The 18,914-nt window shown below is 45.0% G+C and overlaps 2 protein-coding genes across 3 annotated transcripts; both read left to right on the top strand.

Moving 5' to 3' along the window:
• Nucleotides 1-253: 253 nt before the first annotated feature.
• Nucleotides 254-3,040, top strand: leng1 (leukocyte receptor cluster (LRC) member 1). Its single transcript, XM_053843792.1, has 5 exons — nt 254-350; nt 647-817; nt 1,445-1,633; nt 1,813-2,099; nt 2,172-3,040. Exons 2-5 carry the CDS (start codon nt 686-688, stop codon nt 2,389-2,391), a joined length of 828 nt encoding a protein of 275 aa, XP_053699767.1. The 5' UTR covers nt 254-350; nt 647-685; the 3' UTR covers nt 2,392-3,040.
• Nucleotides 3,041-4,252: 1,212 nt separating this feature from the next.
• lmtk3 (lemur tyrosine kinase 3) lies at nt 4,253-18,884 on the top strand. Of its 2 annotated transcripts, none has more exons than XM_053843712.1 (16): nt 4,253-4,674; nt 6,388-6,521; nt 6,907-7,054; nt 8,077-8,150; nt 8,335-8,453; nt 8,610-8,697; nt 9,142-9,290; nt 9,358-9,442; nt 9,517-9,638; nt 9,786-9,935; nt 10,005-15,669; nt 15,739-15,893; nt 16,115-16,248; nt 16,599-16,918; nt 16,992-17,073; nt 17,622-18,884. In XM_053843712.1, the coding sequence occupies exons 1-16, from the start codon at nt 4,584-4,586 to the stop codon at nt 17,753-17,755; spliced, it is 7,650 nt and encodes a 2,549-aa protein (XP_053699687.1). In that variant the 5' UTR covers nt 4,253-4,583; the 3' UTR covers nt 17,756-18,884. The 2 variants fall into 2 exon arrangements, with proteins under 2 accessions (XP_053699687.1, XP_053699686.1); XM_053843711.1 differs by having other exon boundaries at nt 6,388-6,536.
• Nucleotides 18,885-18,914: the final 30 nt, after the last annotated feature.

Here is an 18,914-nt window from a genome sequence, read left to right as displayed (position 1 = left end):
ATGATGATGATGATGATGATAATCATAATAATGTCTTTTTTCAGATCTACTTCTTCGCCAGTTCATCACAGGACACACACCATTCACACACTCAGATGCACACCTGGGAGCACATTCATAACTATTTCGATAAGTCTCGGTCTGAAGTTTTATAAGTCCGTCACTACATTTGTCTATAATAACGAATATAATAGGTAAGACAGCAATGACGTTTGCCCGAAGTAGATCGCCGAAAGGCTTGAGGTGAAACGGTGATTATACCGCCACCTAGTGCAAAGATCATGTTGTGACAAGTTGTGCCAACTTCCTGTTTGGAACTGTGTTGGGACTAGCCAGCTGATTACCTATTGGTAAGGTGATTTCCTTTGCTTTCCTCGAACTGGTGGAGCGAAATTGTGTTCACAGTTAAGTATCGTGATACTTGAGTGGGGAGGGTTGTTGCGATTGCAAATTTAAGTTGTGACGATAGACAGGATTTAGCTCAGGCTGAAGGTAGCTAACACCATCGGTGTCTTTATGACTGTTTTTCTCTGTTTAAAAAGGCGTTTAATTGGTCGTTCCTTTTCTCAATATATGTCTCTAAACGCGAGTCGATTTCGGAATGTATTTAATCAAGAAACTTTGTATTTCTGGTCCATGTTTGCAGTCCATGCTAAGCTAGCTGCTAACTTTAGCTGCAACAACAATGAACATCCTGCCGAAGAAAAGTTGGCACGTGCGCAACAAAGACAACGTCGCACGCGTGCGTCGAGATGAAGCGCAAGCGGCTGCGGAGGAACGCGAGGCCAAGAGACGCGTGGAACGAGCTGAGCAAGAGGTGACGTAACGTTTGCCATGAAGTCATCGGCAGTCATCCGCAGCAGTATGACCACTGGTACACGTCATGAAACTGTCCCCAACTGATCGATTGGCTGTTCAGAATCGTCCAGTTATTTTCATTCACTCAAACATAATATGTAACTTAAAATGACGAATTTTAACTTTACAGTCCTTAGGAGGGAAACAAATGTGTTGTGTTGAGGGTCACTATGAACGTGACTCCTCCATCATGTTTCAGAATAAACTCTCTGCAGTCCTGTCCAGTAGACGGTTCTTTACTAAATCCAATAAACTGGTAAATAAAGGGTTACGCAAACGTACATTACAGAGAAAAAAAGTTGGGCAAAAGAAAAGAAGTATGTGTTTAGCTGTCGATTGGGAATAACCCAACTCCTTTTTACTGAAATGCCTATTATAGATGAATATGTTTTGTCGTTGGTGTCAGTGTACAGGGACTGGACAAGGTGCTCCCGGTGGTCATCCTGGTTTCTATGGTTGTGGTCCACTTGTTGTCACCATGTTTTATATTGTGACACATCTCAAAATGAAGCTGTTTTTTTCAGTGAAAATCTGAACGCCATCATGATTTTTTCATTGACAATTCTCCCTCTCTTATGTTCTGCAGGCTCGCACTGAGTATCTCCGAAAGAAAGCCAGAATTGCCCTACAGGCTGCTGGAGAAAAGGAAGGCGTTGACGAAGCAGGACCTAGTCAGAAGAATGGAGAGCTGGAACATCTCAATCTTTTTCCTTTGGAAGAGTCCTCAGAAAAGAAGGGAAATGAGGAGTATCTCAAAGAGAAGAAAGAAGAGCAGGTACATATCTTTTTTACATGTTAACCTCTCCTCTATACTTGTGTTAAATTGATTTTTTTACACTTTCAAATGCTTGCTAATTGTTATATGTTCATGTTATACAAATATCTTGCGAAGAATGCTTTGTTTCTTTGTTTAGGATTTGCCTTTGTGTTTCAGACTTGTTTTTGTCCCTGCAGGAGAGGCAGGAGCGGGCCATCGGCCTGCTTGTGTCCCTTGGTCCCCAGCCGGGGACAGAGGTCACGCCCTGGTATATGAAAGGTAGCACGGAAAAAGAGGAGAGAAAAGAAAGTGATAAGAAGAAGGGAATCTCTGAGGAGGAGCGTGAGAAGAGGGACTGTCGACTGAAAGACAGTTTGGACCCACTTAAAGACATCAAGAAAGCCCTTGGGGTTCATTACAAGAAGGAACACAAGAGCAAGAAAAAGGACAAAAGGGACAAAGTGAAAAAGAGCAGCAGAGACAGGTAATGTCATTGACAGAATTATCCTTGTGCCATGAATGTCATCTAACAGGTGATTCAACCTTTTTTTTCCAGTTCTATTGAGACACTGCGGGCTGAGCGATTGCAGAGGGAGGCTGAGGAAAGAAGGAGAGCTGAAGCACTCATGGCTCAAAGGAACAGAAAGGAAAAAGATCCACGGATGGAGCTGAACGACAGAGAACGACCGTACAACAGTGCTTACTTCCCTGAACTAGCCAGGAAGAGGCAGAGGCGGGATCGGGACAGCTGGAGAGAAGAGATTTTAAAATCATGACCTGTCCGTCTTCTTAAAATGACATTCAACACGGAGGAATGTTTTCTTTCTAGTTGTATGTATTGGCCATCCAGGTGACTGACTCTCTGCTCACTTGCTTCTGAGCTAATCATCCAGGTCAGGGTCATCATGTGTCTCCTGTGCTGCAGCAGCATGTTCCTCATGAACACGTCAGGACAACAGATGGTCGGCCTCATAGGAGCTCAAGCTGTCTTCAACCATAAACTGGCCCTGGAAGGGTGACACATGGCTTTACAGAGCCAAGTGTGATTTTGAGAGGAACCAGCTCACTGTCATTTATTTCATCACACCAGCCAACGTGTTATGTTGTATCATGCTTGTCATCTACAAGTCTTCACGAAAGTCATAACATGCAATGAATCTGTTTTTATTTTAACTTAATTAAATTTTTGTGTTGTCTGATGGGCACAACGCGTTCTCTTTCTGATATTTTCTGTGCAGAACAACCACCATATATATATATATATATATATATATGGTTCAATGTGTTGCGTTTCGCATCTACAGTATGGTCAATAGGTTCATTTTTAACGGTGTATGAAGGTGTTATATAACATAGTGTTGTATAATATTGAGTGCCGGAGTCACAGAACTGGTAGTGAGTGTAAACTGGAGGACTATTTGGAATGTTTGATAGTAGAAGCAAGTAAGCAGCTGTGTGTGTGTGTTGATCAAGTTCACTGTAATCATTTGATACTTTCTTCTGACAAAGTTGTATTTATGTCAACTGTACATTTAATATTAGCTTGATGTAGCAAGTTATGGAAATATTGGTGATCATGCAATTCACATTGGGAATTTGTTTACATTTGCAGGTCTTATTAATTCTGTTACACCTGCCACTCTTTTATTCATTGACAAATTCCTGATCTTTTTTGTCTACAAGGTCCTCAGGATTAGAGAACACATTACCACTACTGAACACCTTTCCTTCAAGACCAACCAGATCTTCACCTTCTTCGCCACCCTCATAGTCTCTCATAGAAAGCAAGGCACGAACAGCCTCCATATCTATCCCGCACTGAATCTAATCCTTTTAAAGACCGTCTTGGCCTGGCCACTGACTATAATGTAGAACTGCTGACCCCTTATGAGACAGTACCCAGACCCTCAACAGTGTGTCTGCTAGTTGTCCTAAGTTGTCCTAAGTGCCATCTAGTCCAGGGATCCTGCACTCTGGAACATCTGAATCTGCAAGAAGAGATGCTCCATGTCCCAACAGTATCTGTCCTGGACCCCTGTGTCAGTTTGACACGCCCAGAAACACCTCACCATGTAGACACACAGGCGGCAGCCTGACTAACTGCTTCATAGAGCCACATCGGCTGACCTCTCATGTGGGAAGACGCTAAACAGACGGGAAGCCCAGCCCCCACCAACAGTTGATAATGTTTTGCATCATCCATTACACTTAGGACTTTGCTTTTGTGGTGTCGTTCCACAAGATTCTATGGCAAAAGATGAGGGCCGCTTAAGATGAGGGAACCCTTGAACCAGTATGGGTTCTGCTGTCATTGCTTCTCTGATCAGACGGGAAGGAATGCTTTCATTGCGAGGTTTCCTGTCTTATTCTGCTTTGTGAGGGCCATGGACTTGAGTTTAGATCCCTAAACTTGAGCGTCTTGGTAAATAGAAGTCTGTAAGTCCCTAACTCAACAACAGATCTAAGTATATAATCAATTCGTTTTTAAAGGTGTGACATTAAAATGTGCTACATAAAAAGGCTAATTTAGGATTCCACCTTTACACATCAGCGCCCTGCGGGAATATAATGGTGGGTTTTTTTAGCTTCATGATGATGGTGGTGGAGCTGGATCATGACAATGCGCGCCGTGTGAGTGTGACGTAGGCTGGCGGAGGAGAAAAACATAGACTCCTCCATCTCCGCCGGAGCGGAGCAGAAAGACGGATTTCAGCGAAGAAACGGCGGTTAGATGTCGGCGATGGAGCGAGCTGATGATGCACAATAGAGACTCTGACACACCGTGTTTAATTGCGGATTAGAGGCGGAGGAGGGGGAGGAGGAGGGGAGGAAGGCGAGGAGACGCTCTTTATCACAAGGAGAACCGCGGAGGGGGAGACGGCGAGAGCCCGTAGACCGTGGCGGGGAGGACGGGACAGAGGACCGTAGGCACCGTAGCTCGGATGCTGTTTTTGCTGGGCCGGACGCGATGCGGCCACACTGCTGGGTGATGGTGGTGCTGGCGGGGATCATGTCGTACTTGAGCCCGGAGAGAGCGCTCGGAGCCCCGCAGAGAGAAGGTGAGAGGAGTCGGAGGAGGGTTGATCAACTGACAGGGATGCTGGAGACAGGAGGGTGATGTAGTCATGAGAGGCCTGTGTGTCTTTTCTCCCTGTAACACACTGCGAAATATTATTGCAGGGACTGACTCTGTGAAAATAGAAGCAGGGGTGAGGGGAAGGGTCCCCCCTTTTATATTTGCGCGATACAATGGAAATATTGGGGATGTTAGGATGGTATAGGCCGTCCTTCCTTGGATTCAAATCGCTCTTTTTCTTGTTAGCAGGTCTAGATTATGGGTCAGATTTATGCCACCGCTGTTACCTCCCCCCGAAAAATGCCCTCTCCCCCTTTCTGTGGCTTGTGGTTGTGAAATGTGGAGTATTGTTTTGATTGGAGCTGGTGGCTGAGGGAATAGGCCCTGTGATAGAGTCCTATTTATATTCAGAGTCTGTCTGGACGTCTGTCTAGGGAAACATGAAAGTCCACTTGTTCTGTCAGACGTTATAGTTGGTATTATGGGGCCTACTGACATCTTAGGGGGCCAGCCTCATTTCTGCCTTCGTCTATGTCACTGTCAACATTACCACATGCGATGAGGTGTTGGTACATGAGTGCTGTGTCATTGGTTTCATAGTGGAATGTATTTTTAGGATTTCCATGAATGATTAAAGTCACTCTGAAATTTATGCATGCATTGTTTACAGTATCATCCTGACCTCATGAGTGAGCGTTTATATTTATGAGGGAGAGAGGGTGTTCTGGCACTAAACTTCCTCAACAGCATGTGCACCGAGATGTCCTTTCGGAATATTTTTGGTAACAGGGTTCACAAAGTGTGTCCCTCTGATAGTAGCTATTAATTTGCACGGAGGTCTCGCTGACTGTGATTCGTTTTAATATGCAATATTTTGCAAATAGGCCATTCATTTAATAGATAGAGCACCACATTTTTGACAAATATAGTGTTCAATTGTTAAGAGTACACTTTAAAGTCTATTCAGTGGCTCCTAAAGCTTATGTTTGACTCAAACATGGCTTCCTACTACTGTCCTAAAACTGCTAGGGTAATGTCTGCTAACACAGGATAGGTACCCTCTGTATCCACTGCTCTGTCTTATTTTGGCTATGAGATTGGAATTCGAGCCGACAACTGAAGGGTATTTAACCAACCTGCACTACCACTTTTCTTTCCTACAGATGCTACACTTCCCACAATCGACCAACTTGAGGTACAAATATCAAATGTGCTGATCCCTCCCTCTCTTACCTGAGTACTGAACCTTTCTGATATGAGTCGTTCTTTTCCAGTTGCCACCCCCTCCCACTGAGCGCTCCTTCTTTACCTACTTGACAACTCCCCTGCTTCTTAACCGTGTTACCTAAGTGGAATGCTATTTCCAATGTTTCCTTCTCCCCATGCTTTCTTCCTAACTGGAATGGTAATCTCTCCTACTTGCATTCTTGGATTCTTTACTGTTTAACAGATCACTTTCAGCATAGTGGACTAAGTGTCCCACCCCTGCTTCATCCTCTAAATATCCCCTGAAGTCAACTGGTTGCTGGGGTGCACCTCCATGTTCTAAAGGTTGTCTCTCAGAACAAGATTTTGCACTGCCACCTCACTGAGGTTTACAAGTGTTGTGCTCATTGACTCCAAGCTAATAAATGCATCTAACCACAAAGCAAATGAACAGCGATGTAAAATATTTTTCCCGCTTGTGTGTTCTTAGTTTCTCAGACCCGGGCAGCTTCCCTCTCTCCCCCGACCTATGTTGTCATCCTCATCTCTTGTTCCGGACTGGTGTCTTTTGTTCTGCTGCTCCTCACCTGTCTGTGCTGCAAAAGAGGAGGAGTGGGGTTCAATGTAAGTCTTCAACATGTAAGAGATTTATTCACCTCTCTTTTTCTGCTCACTGCTTGTGTGTTATATTTAGGTTTGACTTGATGAATACTGAACTGTGCACTAGAGAGAGAGAGGAGACGGAAGCATGACTCTAATGTTGATGTTGCAAAATAGCACACCCAGTGAACCATTTGATCCACATCATCGTCACGCATAATATTGTTCACATTTTTACTTCAGTTTCCATGTTGTGTCAGTCACTACCTCTTGAAGTTCGTCCGAGAAAGCAAATAAAATAAATAATAAAGAAATCTGCTGCAACATTCGCAACAGACTCACTAATGTTCCAACTATATTTACGTCATGATTCTTTAATCTGTGTTCTTGGCTTCTGTGGCCTAACCAGGAGTTTGACAATGCCGATGGGGAAGAGTGTTCTGGGGGGTCCAGTCCCATCCAGGAGGACAGCATTTCATCATGTCCGTCCCTCCCTGAGGTGTACACCTTACCAGTCAGAGACCGGTCCAATTGTTCTGCCCTACAGGACGGTGGAGGTAAAACCCTATGTGTAATAGCCACAAATGTTGAGATTAGAAAACTATTTTGTAGATAAGGCTGGTGGTTCATGGTGGAGGGCTCCTACTTCCTCTGCACTGCTGACACCAACGCAAGTTAAGGCTAGAGCATCTAAACCAAGGGTCTTAAATTGGTCCTCAGAGGATCACAGTGCGTGCTGGTTTTTATTCCAACCAATGAAGAGGACACTTTTCCACCGACCAGGTGTATGAAGACTGTGATCAGTTCATTGTCAGTCTGGTTCTGCTTGCTTCAGCTGACACCTCCCAGGTTAACCACTATGTGCATGTTTGGCTGGAACGAAAATCAGAACCACACCATTTCAGAAAGGGGGTTCAGTTACCCCAATAGAAGTGCAGATCTTCAGCAGAAATCTTCTTCTGGGGAGGATGATCATCACTCGATAGCATGTTATATCATTCCTTGATGAGAACCTGGATGTAAAGTGTAACCGTAATTTCCAGAAAACATTTTTTTAATAGTATTTTCTCCCACGTCACACACTGCAGTCAGAGGGGTGGGACAAAGAAGAGCCGCCCAATAGGAAAATGACTTAATAGTTGTCTGTGGACGATCTGTGTTTAAACATGTGACTGTCAAAGTTTAATATTGCGTTTTTGTGTACTAAAACTACTACATGCGTTTTTATAGTGTTTAAAATCGCATTCATCACAGCTGCTTTAATAAATGAGTACAATGGCCATTAATGATGTTGCCGTTTGATGAGGACAGTCTGAACAACATGAGCCTGCTTGTAATTCAGTTTTGCCTCTACATGTATTTTCATATTTATGTTGTTACAGACAAGTCTTTTTAGCATCCATTGGATGGTCAAATACTTAATCAGATTTTTTTTTTCTACTTAACTCTAAATCATTTTTTAATGTATAATAAGCATTCATGAATGAATCCATCTCTCGGAAGGAGCAGCATTTTGCTTCACGTGTTGAAACATTGTCTAAGCTATATATAATGTATCATATGCTCTGTCTCTCCACAGACTCCAAGTCGCAGTGTTTCAAAAGACACACGTTAAACTACCTGCAGGAAATAGGAAATGGCTGGTTCGGGAAGGTAAGATTCAGATGTTGCCATTTTGTGTTGCCACTTAAACAGAAGTGCCTTCATAAACAGCCCTGGATTAATGTGTTCTTATTTATAACTGGCAGCGGCCCAGCGTCGTAACTCACCGCAGCATTACTGCCGGTACATTTCCTGTTGGCGCCTCTCCATGTTGTTCCCCATCAATCTCTTGCAGGTGATTCTGGCTGAAGTCCTTTGCGACTGCAGCTCCTCTCAGGTGGTGGTGAAGGAGCTTCGGGTCAGTGCAAGCCCTCTTGAGCAGAGGAAGTTTTTGGCAGAGTCAGAGCCTTACAGGTGAGACATAATTCGCTTTTGAAATCAAGCCTTTAATAGGGCAACCAGCTAACTAAACTAAGATGTGACCGATGTCCAGAAAAATGGTTATAGAATGAGGCAGAATTAATTTGTGTTTACTCACTTCTGAACTAAAGCGTTGTCTTTTCTCGTCAGGAGCCTTAAGCATCCCAACATCCTTCAGTGTTTGGGCCAGTGCAGTGAGAGCATCCCTTTCCTCCTGGTTATGGAGTTCTGCCAGTTGGTAAGTGGGAATCTGCCTTTTTACATTTGGAATAGGAGATATTTTTACCTGTGCTGTGGAGGTTATGTGATCGGCAATGTTTGTTTATCAAAGTTTTGGCTCGATTGTATTCTGTTTTTAAAGAAATGTGAAATATACTCAGGAAGTATGTGCTGTCTCAATGCTTTCCTGGTTTTGTATTACATGTTAATGTAATGACAGATATCCAGGCATGTCTTTAGTGAGTGGGTGAGTACCCAGTATGGACGTTCGTCTGCACTACAGTGCTGACTGCAGTTGTAGAGTTGGGACAGAATTTATTTAGAAAGGGAGTTTTGTTACATTACATTACGTGTTTGCAGATGCTTACCCAGCTCCACCAATAAACACACACCCTCTGTGAATGAGTGTATTCTGGAACACAGTTGAACAACTGAATTTAATCATTCTGGCCTATTTCTGAAGGGCGACCTGAAGAGGTACCTGCGAGCCCAGCGTAAGTCAGATGGAATGACCCCTGACCTTCCGACCCGTGACCTACTGACTCTGCAGCGCATGGCTTTTGAGATCACTTCAGGTCTTCTGCATCTTCACGAGAACAACTACATTCACAGGTCAATCTGAGTTCAGATACTATTCCTAATAATGGACTAGTAGGTTCAATTAGTATTTTTGTTTCAGTGACCTGGCTTTGAGGAACTGCCTGCTGACCTCAGACCTGACTGTTAGGATCGGCGATTATGGACTCTCCCACAACCATTATAAAGTGGGTTACATCCATGAATCTGTGAAGCTTGAACATGCTTATGATATTTCAGTCTAAAAGCATCATGTGTGCAGGAGGACTACTACCTGACACCAGACAAACTGTGGATTCCATTGCGCTGGATCGCCCCAGAGCTGCTGGAGGAGTACAGAGGGTCGCTTATTGTCACCGACCAAACTAAGACCAGCAACGTTTGGTGGGTTGTTATTGTATTATTGTACTACCATCTTAAGGATTGAGTGCTTCCTTTTACTTACTATGTTGGATGGTGAGTCAGCTGCTTCTGTCCTGATCATCAGTAATTTTACTTTCAATAACTAGCATGACTTTTTCTGAATTGCAGGTCGCTAGGGGTGGTGATATGGGAGCTGTTTGAGTTTGGCTCTCAGCCTCACCGACATCTGAGCGATGAAGAGGTGTTGACCTTTGTCATTCGGGAGCGACAAATCACACTGGCCCAGCCACGACTCAAACTTTCCCATGCAGATTACTGGTTAGGAAATATTGTTTGCACTTGTAATTCTACATACGAAGCTTTACAAGCCTTTGTTCCCCCTCTCAGGTACGAGATTATGCAGTCCTGCTGGCTTCCTCCTTCTCAGCGCCCTTGTGTCGCAGAGATATTCCTGCTGCTCTCCTCCCTTCTGGCAGCGGAGCGGGGAATAGCAAGGGGGAGCACTGGAGAAGAGGATGAGGAAGAGGAGTATGAAGAAAGCAGAGGAAGAAGAGGAGAAAGTGAGGAGTCCTTTGAAAGACGCTGGGACTTGCTCCGTCCACATGCTTTCCAGACTTTGAATGAGCGGCAGCGGGAGAAAGACTACGTTAGGCAGGACAGGGATTCCTCTTACCCTCTGTTGGACCCTGTTGGCAACCGAATTACACCGTCCTCCTCTGAGCTAGATGATATCCTCACAGTTACGGAAACTAGCAAGGGCTTAAACTTTGAGTATTTCTGGGAGAAAGCCCATGCCAGAAGAGGCTACAAACCACTTCCCCCTCCACAATCTATCCCCACAGTGAACAACAACCACAGGCAGTCCTTGGACACTCCAACAGTCGTCCCTGTGATAAGTGCAAGAAGCCCCTCCCTTGCAAGTGAATACTACATTAGATTGGAGGAACACACGCCCCAGGATCAATCCCCAACTTTGAAAATGAGGTCACAGTCATCCTTTCAGGCTGACTGTCTAGGAGACATGGAGCTGGTGGAGATCCGCAGTGGTTTGTTAGGAAAGGATCGAGTTCCTTACTGTTCTGCGGATAGGCGTCCTGGTGATAAAAGCACACAGACAGTGAGATCTAGTGAAGTCAAACTCCAAGTCCCCAACACTGGAGTGGCCGAGTTCAGAGACACTTCAAGCAGGGTAACTGACTTCTCTGTCGTGAATTTAGGTGATGATGAAGAGGAAGAGGAGAGGAGTAAGACTGATGCAAATAAAAAATCATTTGCAAATCCTCCTGCACCGGTTCTCCCTCCCAAACCTCGCTCTATGTCCGCGTCATCGAGTCACCTCCACTCGCGGCCCCTCCCTGCCCCTCCACTTGGATATAGAGGACTTCCTCACTATACTATTGGTGGGAAAATAGAGACAGATCCAATTCCAACTTCAACATTGGATCATCTGGGGCTCCATCGATCCCGACAGACATTACCTCCATCCCCATCGCTATCGCCATCCTTGCCTCCGTCCAGCCACCCCATCTACCCTGCACCTCAGATGTGCCCACCACCTTTACCTCCTCATGCCAAATCACAACAAAGTTGTTCAAACTACAGTACTTATTCAAAGTACAGTCTGTCACAAATGCAAAGATCCAGCAGAGACCCACTAACCTGTGATTTGCCTAACAGTGAGCCTTCCAATAGACACACGTCGATGCACAACAGCAAGGAGAATTCTCATTCATGTACAAAGGATTTTGAATCTCCCAAACGTCGAGAAAATCCTCTGCGGCCTATCTATCGTAACTTACCTCGTCCCCAACCCCAGATGGATAGGCAGTCCTCATCCAGTCCTACGTACTCAGACGAAGATGACTCTCCCTTCATGTCACCAGACAAACCCAGCAGTGCGACTACAGTTGCACACTCCAGCTTGTCTGAGGACGCCGATCCCACTGCGAGTGAGTTCTTTTCCAGAGGCATGAAACGGACCCAGTCCCGCCTCGACACGATCCTGCCGGCTATCTGGAGGGAAGATGCTGAACTTCATGCTGAGCGTGTGGCTGCTGCGCGAAAGTCCCCTATGCATCTGTTTTTGACAGAGATATCAACTGTGACTGAATCTAACGCGTCCAAGTCAGAGAGCTCATGGACTCAACAGACAGAAGAAAAATCAGATGGGGATGGATGGGCAAATGTGCTCCATCCAAACAGAGGGATGCGTCGCTCCCGGTCTTTGATTACAGAGTATGGCTCAAAGGGAACATCATGGCAAGAGAAGCCTTGTCCCAGAACCAAGGACAATGAAGAGGAAACAGTCACTAAAGATTCCTTCCAAAGGGATTTGTTTCTGACAGAAATCGATACGGGTCGGCTGGACGTGGAAACAGAGTCTGGACCAAGCAATGATCCGGTGAAATATCTGTACCCTGCTGGATCCAGACTGCAGCCGTATGCATATTCCTCAGACCTTCCCTCAGACACGGAAGCTGAAGCAGCCTATTCCAAAGGCATCCGCAGGTCCCGCTCGCTCCTCTCTGAGACCACACTTGAAAAGGAAGAAAAGGCCTCACAGCCTGCCGAGGATTCTAAAAGACCAGGAATGACCAGAGAGGAGTTCTTAAAAGAAATCCAGTCAGCTGAAACCTTTCTGACAGAAATTATTTCTCGGCAAAATGCTGGCACTAACAGGAAAGAGGTAGACCCGGGCATCTCTCCCACTCCCCTCTCCCCTGAATATGAGTCCATATGCATTGACCCGCAATCCACTCAGACCATCAGCTTTCAGTCTGAAAGCTCCATACGAGCCTGCAGCAGAGGAAAGGATGAGACGCCAACTGAGGCCATATATGCTCAAGTGACAAAGAGAGCTAAACGCAGTGAGATTAAAGTTTCCACAAGACCTGAGATCCCTATCCTTCATATTGGGTCCGGACATGCTGTTACACCACAGAGGCAGGACGGTGATGATGATCGGGCTGACTCCCACTGTCAATCAAGTGAGATTGTGTTTTCTGAAATCATGCCAAAAAACGGTCTACTGCACAGCCAGATGGTGTCCGGTAAGGAAGATGACGTGGATGGTCCTGCATTACCAGCAAGAGGAGAATTGAGTGAAGATTCCTCTTCATCTATTACGAATGATCAAGGCTTTGATACTACAAAAGAGCAGGCGTTTGAGTCTCATAAAATACATTTTGTCGCGAATGGCCAGGCCATCAGTCCTAGGGATTCTGGTACTAAGCATGAGGAGTTTCCCACGAACCCCAAGTGGTTTGGTGTTCAATCGAATGATGGAGAAAACCTGCAACAGCAAAGCAGCATTGCCCAGGATTACCATGTAGCGGCAAAGACAGCCACTCCTGACACTTGTCCACCCACTCCAGACTGGGACCCATCCTCGGACATTTCCCTCATCACCCCAACAGACTCGGTCCTGTCGCCGATGACTTCCAGCTCAACCGATGGCCTCACCCCTGGTGACTCATGGACAGGGGGAGGGGCTGGGAATGTAGGGTGGCGGGCTCTGGGAAATGAAACTCCACACAGAGACTCTGCCTACTTCTCAGACAGCGACTGGGAAGGTGAAGGGATAAACAGGAGGAACAGTGATGGGCTTATAACCTCCAGGGCAGGGAACAGTCGAGGAGGTGATCGTGCCACTCTGACCGGAATTGAAGAAAAAACTGAAACTGAAGAGGAGGGAGAGTTGTCATCCAAGAGCCCCCTAAGAAGCAGGACACAGTCATCAGATAATGGAGCCATCGATTCTGTTGTGATGAATGTAACTCCCCTGGATAAAGACGTGAACATTTCTACATTTCTGGAGGACAGAGATAAAGGCAAAGAGATCGGGCCCTTGCACAGAGATGACTCCAGTGTGTTCCACGTAACAGGCCAAACAACAGTACTTTTTGATCCTCTACAGACCAAAGACTGTGTTGACTACATTGATAGCTTGTTTTCAAGAATCGATGAGGAGCCAATAAAAGGGCCACAACAGTGTATGAATGAAAGCCCTGACAATGCTGTCTCTCAGGCAGTTGATTGTAAACACCAGAATCATACAGAGAATCTACACTATGGTGAATGTTCTGACAACAAAGGGATGGCTGGAATTTTGGAAATTCAAAATAATGGATCAAAACATTTGGATACTGACATACATTTGGTTATGGAGTCATCTGAATTGCCTTGTTTATCGAAGAACTCCAGAGCTAGTAATGATACAGTTATCCAGTCAAAAGAGGTCATGAGTGTGGATGATGGGGTAAAGGATCTCCCTCAGGCCACTTGGGGAGAAGACGTCAGTGATAAAGATGTCCACTTAAAAGAGAAGAAAGTGATCCAGGCTGAGCAGGACACAGAGAAGGAATTGGCAGCTGCAGAGTTGAGTTATGCCATGAAGGAGAAGTCGCCTCTGAAAGAAGCAGGAAGATGCCCCGTTCAAGTGTTATGTGAGGAGGAGGAGGATGTGACAAAAGGAGAGCTACATTTACAAAAAAGAAGCCACAGGTTCACTGGAGAAGAACTTGACTGCCATCGAGATCAGCTCGTGTGCCCCGAGGAGAATGACCAGTTTGCCTCTCCAGAAAAAAGAACTGAAGATGAAGAACTGCGGTGTGAATTTGTCTCCAGGAAAGGCAAGTCCTGGGAAGTTGGTGAGCATCTTGTCATGGGTGAAGAGTTCTGGGAGACTCAAGGAAATGATGAACGAGCAGGAAGGGAACCCCACCCGGCTGTGTTGGAGGACTACGGAGAAACATGGAATGATGAAACTCAAGGAACGATCGCGGAAAAAGAACTGGTCATCCCCAACGATGCTGGTGAACACCAGCCTGGTGAGGCATTTGTACAGCAGGAGGAAAATGCAGAGAACATTGCACCTACAGAAATTTCCATTGAAAATGCTGACAGGGAAATTTCAGTCCATCAAATAGAAAATATTGAAATCCCAGATCAAGAAGCCACAGAATCTGAATCAAAGACGGCTTCGTCAGTCAGAGACAACACAGAGGAAAATGAAAATTTCAACAGCTGGTGTCAGAATCACTCAGACATGGAACGCTCTTTGCAGCTCAACGATGAAACAAGCTTGATGACTGGAAGTAATTGCAAAGGTGCAAGTATCCATATTTGCATTACTGAACCTCCTCCTGAAATCGATTCAGAGTTGGACTATGTCCAAGAGACAGAGTCTGAAACGGTCACATGGTTTAGTGCAGTGGGATTTAGGGTCATGGATGAAGAGGACGATGATGGAGAAGAGGGTCCAGATTTCAATGCTGAGCCAAGTGATGTCCAAGTGCAGGTGATCGAAGAAGTCTATTCAAAGGAAGACAATTTCAGCTCAGTGGACTTTCCCAGTCCCCCTCACAGCATTGACCTGGACCTGCAGGATGAGAAGCTGGACAGTTTAAATGACTCCTTCCCAAGTCCGCCTCCCTCTGTAACAGACGTGGAGGACTTCATCACTCACATTGACGTGGAAGACTTTATAGCGAGCACAGACGCTGAAGCGTTCATTCCAGAAGGTGAGAACGAAGAGACAGCCAAACTTACCTCATCAGTCCATGACCGAGACATTAAAGCATCTGATGATGATGGAGGTCAACATAAAAGCAAGACCCTGGATCAAACAAAAGCCCCACCACTGCCACCAACTCACGACATTAACGCTCTTCCACAATTGTTAATATCTGAGTGGAAAGATATGAACGAAGAGCCTTTGGAAGACTTTGAAAAGCTGGAGCAGCTGTGCTCCATATCTGGGGACGAGGAAGAGAGTTTGGGAGATCTTTTCCTGGGAAACTTGGAGCTCCTGGAGTCTTTAAAGAAAACCTCAGATGAAAAAGAAAATAATTCAACAAATGACGCAGAAGACTCCTTAACGTCAGAGGAGCTCCTCAAGAAGGACAAGACTTTAGTTGGAGAGATTCAGACGCCGGAGACGGAACCCTGTTATGAAGAGGACGCAGAAGCCCTGGTGAGTGGGCCGATGTCTGATGGGAAGGATCAGATGTCAGTGTCCAAGATGACCACAAAGAATGGGCTCATGATGCAGGTAAGTATGGTTTTCTCAGAGGAGAAATGACTAACCATCGTCTTAAAACTAGCTTTACTCTTCAACCAGGTGTGTGAGGAAAGGCTGCAGTTCTCCCTCAGTGAAAATGTGAAAACCAATGTGCTGTGGGGTGCGACGGTTAAGGACACTGTGACGCTTCGGCCCTGGGGGGAAGAGACTTCAGCCAACAGCACTTCTGAGAATGAGCCAAATGAAGAGAACGGGTATGGCGACTGAACTTTACTGGAAGCACTTATTCATGTAACTTTTTGATGATAGGATAGGGCGGACCCTGTGGAGGTCATGGGGCAGTAAACATGGCAGGATGAAAAGTGATAGTAGGCTCAACCTGTGAAACAAAGAAACACCCCTCTATTTAGAGAAGAAAAGACCCGACGTCCTTAAAGTCGTAATATCCACGTTGCCCAATTCATTTATTTTCCAGTGACGTGGAAAAGCACAACGAAGCAAACATCCAGCCAGACTCAGACCCTGAAGCAGCGCCTGCTGAGTCGGTAACAGTAGCAGAACCGCCTGACGTTCCAGCATCTCAGCCTACAGCGAACCAGGCCATGAAAGGTAGGCTTCACTCTGAAATTCAATTTCTCCTCAGACGTCTTATAATTCAATACCTGCTAATACCATCAATGTAGAGTCGAGGACAGCAATGTATCGCACTGCACTGTTGTTGAGTTATTTAGCTACGACAGATAGACAGCAACACCTAGCCTTCCTGGCAGACCTGATCATGTCATGTCATTCAGACGTGCTTTTCAAATGGAATCCTCAACTCACCTTTAAACCATTACTTAACATGACAATTCAATCTAGATTAAATTAGTGAAATGAACCTGAAGTGGAATCTTGCATGCATGATTGACTACTGTTGACCATCTGGATGACCAGCCCTTCCTTTCTCCTCTCTGCAGCAAAGCTGGCCCGCCTCTCTCTCGCCCTCCCGCCTCTCGCCATGACCCTCCCCCTCACCTCCAAAGGTGACGGAGGGATCGGAAGCCGGCTCGGGAGACAGAGAGGTCTGCATACAGGAAGTGACCAGGACGACGAGGATGATGACGAGCAAGAAGACGAAAGCTCCCGGAGGGTGATCGTCGTCACTGAAACCGATGTTGACAAACGTGTCGGCCTGCGAAGTCTCCTCAAGTCACCTAAGGAACAAATGGAGAGAGAGAAGTACAGAGGGCGGAACGTGTCCTTTTTCGATGATGTCACCATATATATGTTTGATCAGGTAGCTTCACTTGTTCAACTGATTCTGTTGAACCTTGTGAAGAGGAAGGTGACAGATTGTTTTGTTGCGACAGGAAACTCCGACCAGTGAGTTGAGGTCCTCAGCGCCCACCATTTCAACGCCTGCCTCAAAAAACACAAAGCTGGAGCTGCACGGTGAGCTCAACATGTTCAGCTGAAGTTATCTTCTCTGTGACATGTTGCAGATATGAAATCCTCTGAGCCTGAGCCTTGTAGCCTCTCAGCTTTCTGTCACATGAACTTAATCTCCGTATTTTAGAGGGTCACGGCGGCCTCAGCCTTCACTTCTCTGTGCACTCCCACTGGCTGCAGCACACAAACCTAAAACTATTTTTCTTTCATGACCTTTCTAAAATAAAACTTCATAGAGGAACCGTTCTTTTGAAAGAAATGTTTTTAACAATCAACCATTCCTTCTTTGTTTTTCTAATGTGAGATGTGACGGCTTATTCAGATTTGCCGGGTCCCCCTCTTCTCAGGTTTTCTCATGCTCACCTCTACCTTTAATGTGATGCTGCCTTCTCTGATCATCTGGGATGGAGTCATGACTTCATACATGTTCTCCACCACAAATGTTGGGGCACTCAATTACTAAACTGATTTTTTTTATCGGTCATCGTCAGCAGTCTCTGGAATGACAATGTCATTTGTGTCTTTATAATTTTGCTTTGTCTCTCCATCAGGGCCCAAAAACAAAAGCAAAGAATCCAAACGGAAAGATGAGTCATCATTCAAAGCGAGGTCCCCAGTTGGAGCCAATCCAGTGACATCGTCACGTTTCACTGTCAGCCCTGCCAATGACCCCCATTTAGTGTGATGTTCCGGGTGTTGTCATGGGAACCATTAGAGCTGAACCCTCTGAAAGTGGCCAGTGAATTAACCCCTAGAACCAGCGGGTCACTCAGAGGCTATTTTTTTATGGATCAGGAAACTGAGAGACGAGGACAAACAGCAGCTGCTGGACGTTTTCCAGGTTTTACCAGCAACAGGATTTTGTACGAGCTCCCACCCGCCTTGATATTTGGCTACAAACATCTTTGGAAACGGAAGAGAAGCTCTGATGTTTGTAAAATCTGAGAGAGATTTGTCGGCTATGCAGTTGGAGTCTTACTGTGTACCAGCTTAACTTCTATTTATTTATTTATTTATTTTTATGTTGTATGTTTCCGCTGGTTTGTGGCAAAGAACCTCTGCCCTTCATGTGTCTCTAAACTTTCCTGTCCTCTTTATTCAACTTTCTGTTGCAGTCGGACGTCTCAGCAGCAGTCCGGAGAGAAGTCCTTCACGTTTCAACAGTACTCTTTCACATTTGTACAAACGTCATTACACACAAATATACAATAACATTTAAAGCTGTTTGCTCATCAGTTCTAAGACTGCACGGGAAATTGGGCAACTTCATTTATCAATTAAGTTCTAAAATATTCTGTTGTATATTGAATGTATTTATTTGAATATTTATTGGTTTTCAGTATTTAATTTTGTGTAATTTAATTTGTTTGAGACAGGATGTATTTATTTTCTCTTAGATCTTCATATCAAATAAATCGAAAATATTTTCCCAATCGTCTTAACTGCAAATAAAAAAAGGTATTTTGTATAATTTAACTGTGAATATATGCCAATCTGTATGGATTTATGTCCTGTAGTGTTTCATTATTTACCAGTGTCTATGGATTTTAGCAACCTTCTCATTAGTTTACATTGTTTAAAGACAGTAAATGTAGCTTAGCATGAAACAAAAGACGCCTTCCATCCGTAAATAACTCCATTTCTTTGTGAATCTGTTCATTTATTTCATTTAATACTAATTACAATCCATCATGCAGTCAAGATCCAAATAGCTCATTTGTTTAGTCTGTTTAAATGTTGGTTTTTAAAAGCTGTATCGTTTGAAGAGTTGTTTTCCAGGGATCATGTACAAAAAGGAGAAATAAAAACCTGAAATGTGGACTCTTTGCTTTGGTTTGTCAATT

The sequence above is a fragment of the Synchiropus splendidus genome, chromosome 15 (assembly GCF_027744825.2).
Source record: "Synchiropus splendidus isolate RoL2022-P1 chromosome 15, RoL_Sspl_1.0, whole genome shotgun sequence".
NCBI classification, from domain to species: domain Eukaryota; kingdom Metazoa; phylum Chordata; class Actinopteri; order Syngnathiformes; family Callionymidae; genus Synchiropus; species Synchiropus splendidus.
Note: the sequence above shows the minus strand (reverse complement) of the source record. Positions and strands in the feature narration are given on the sequence as shown.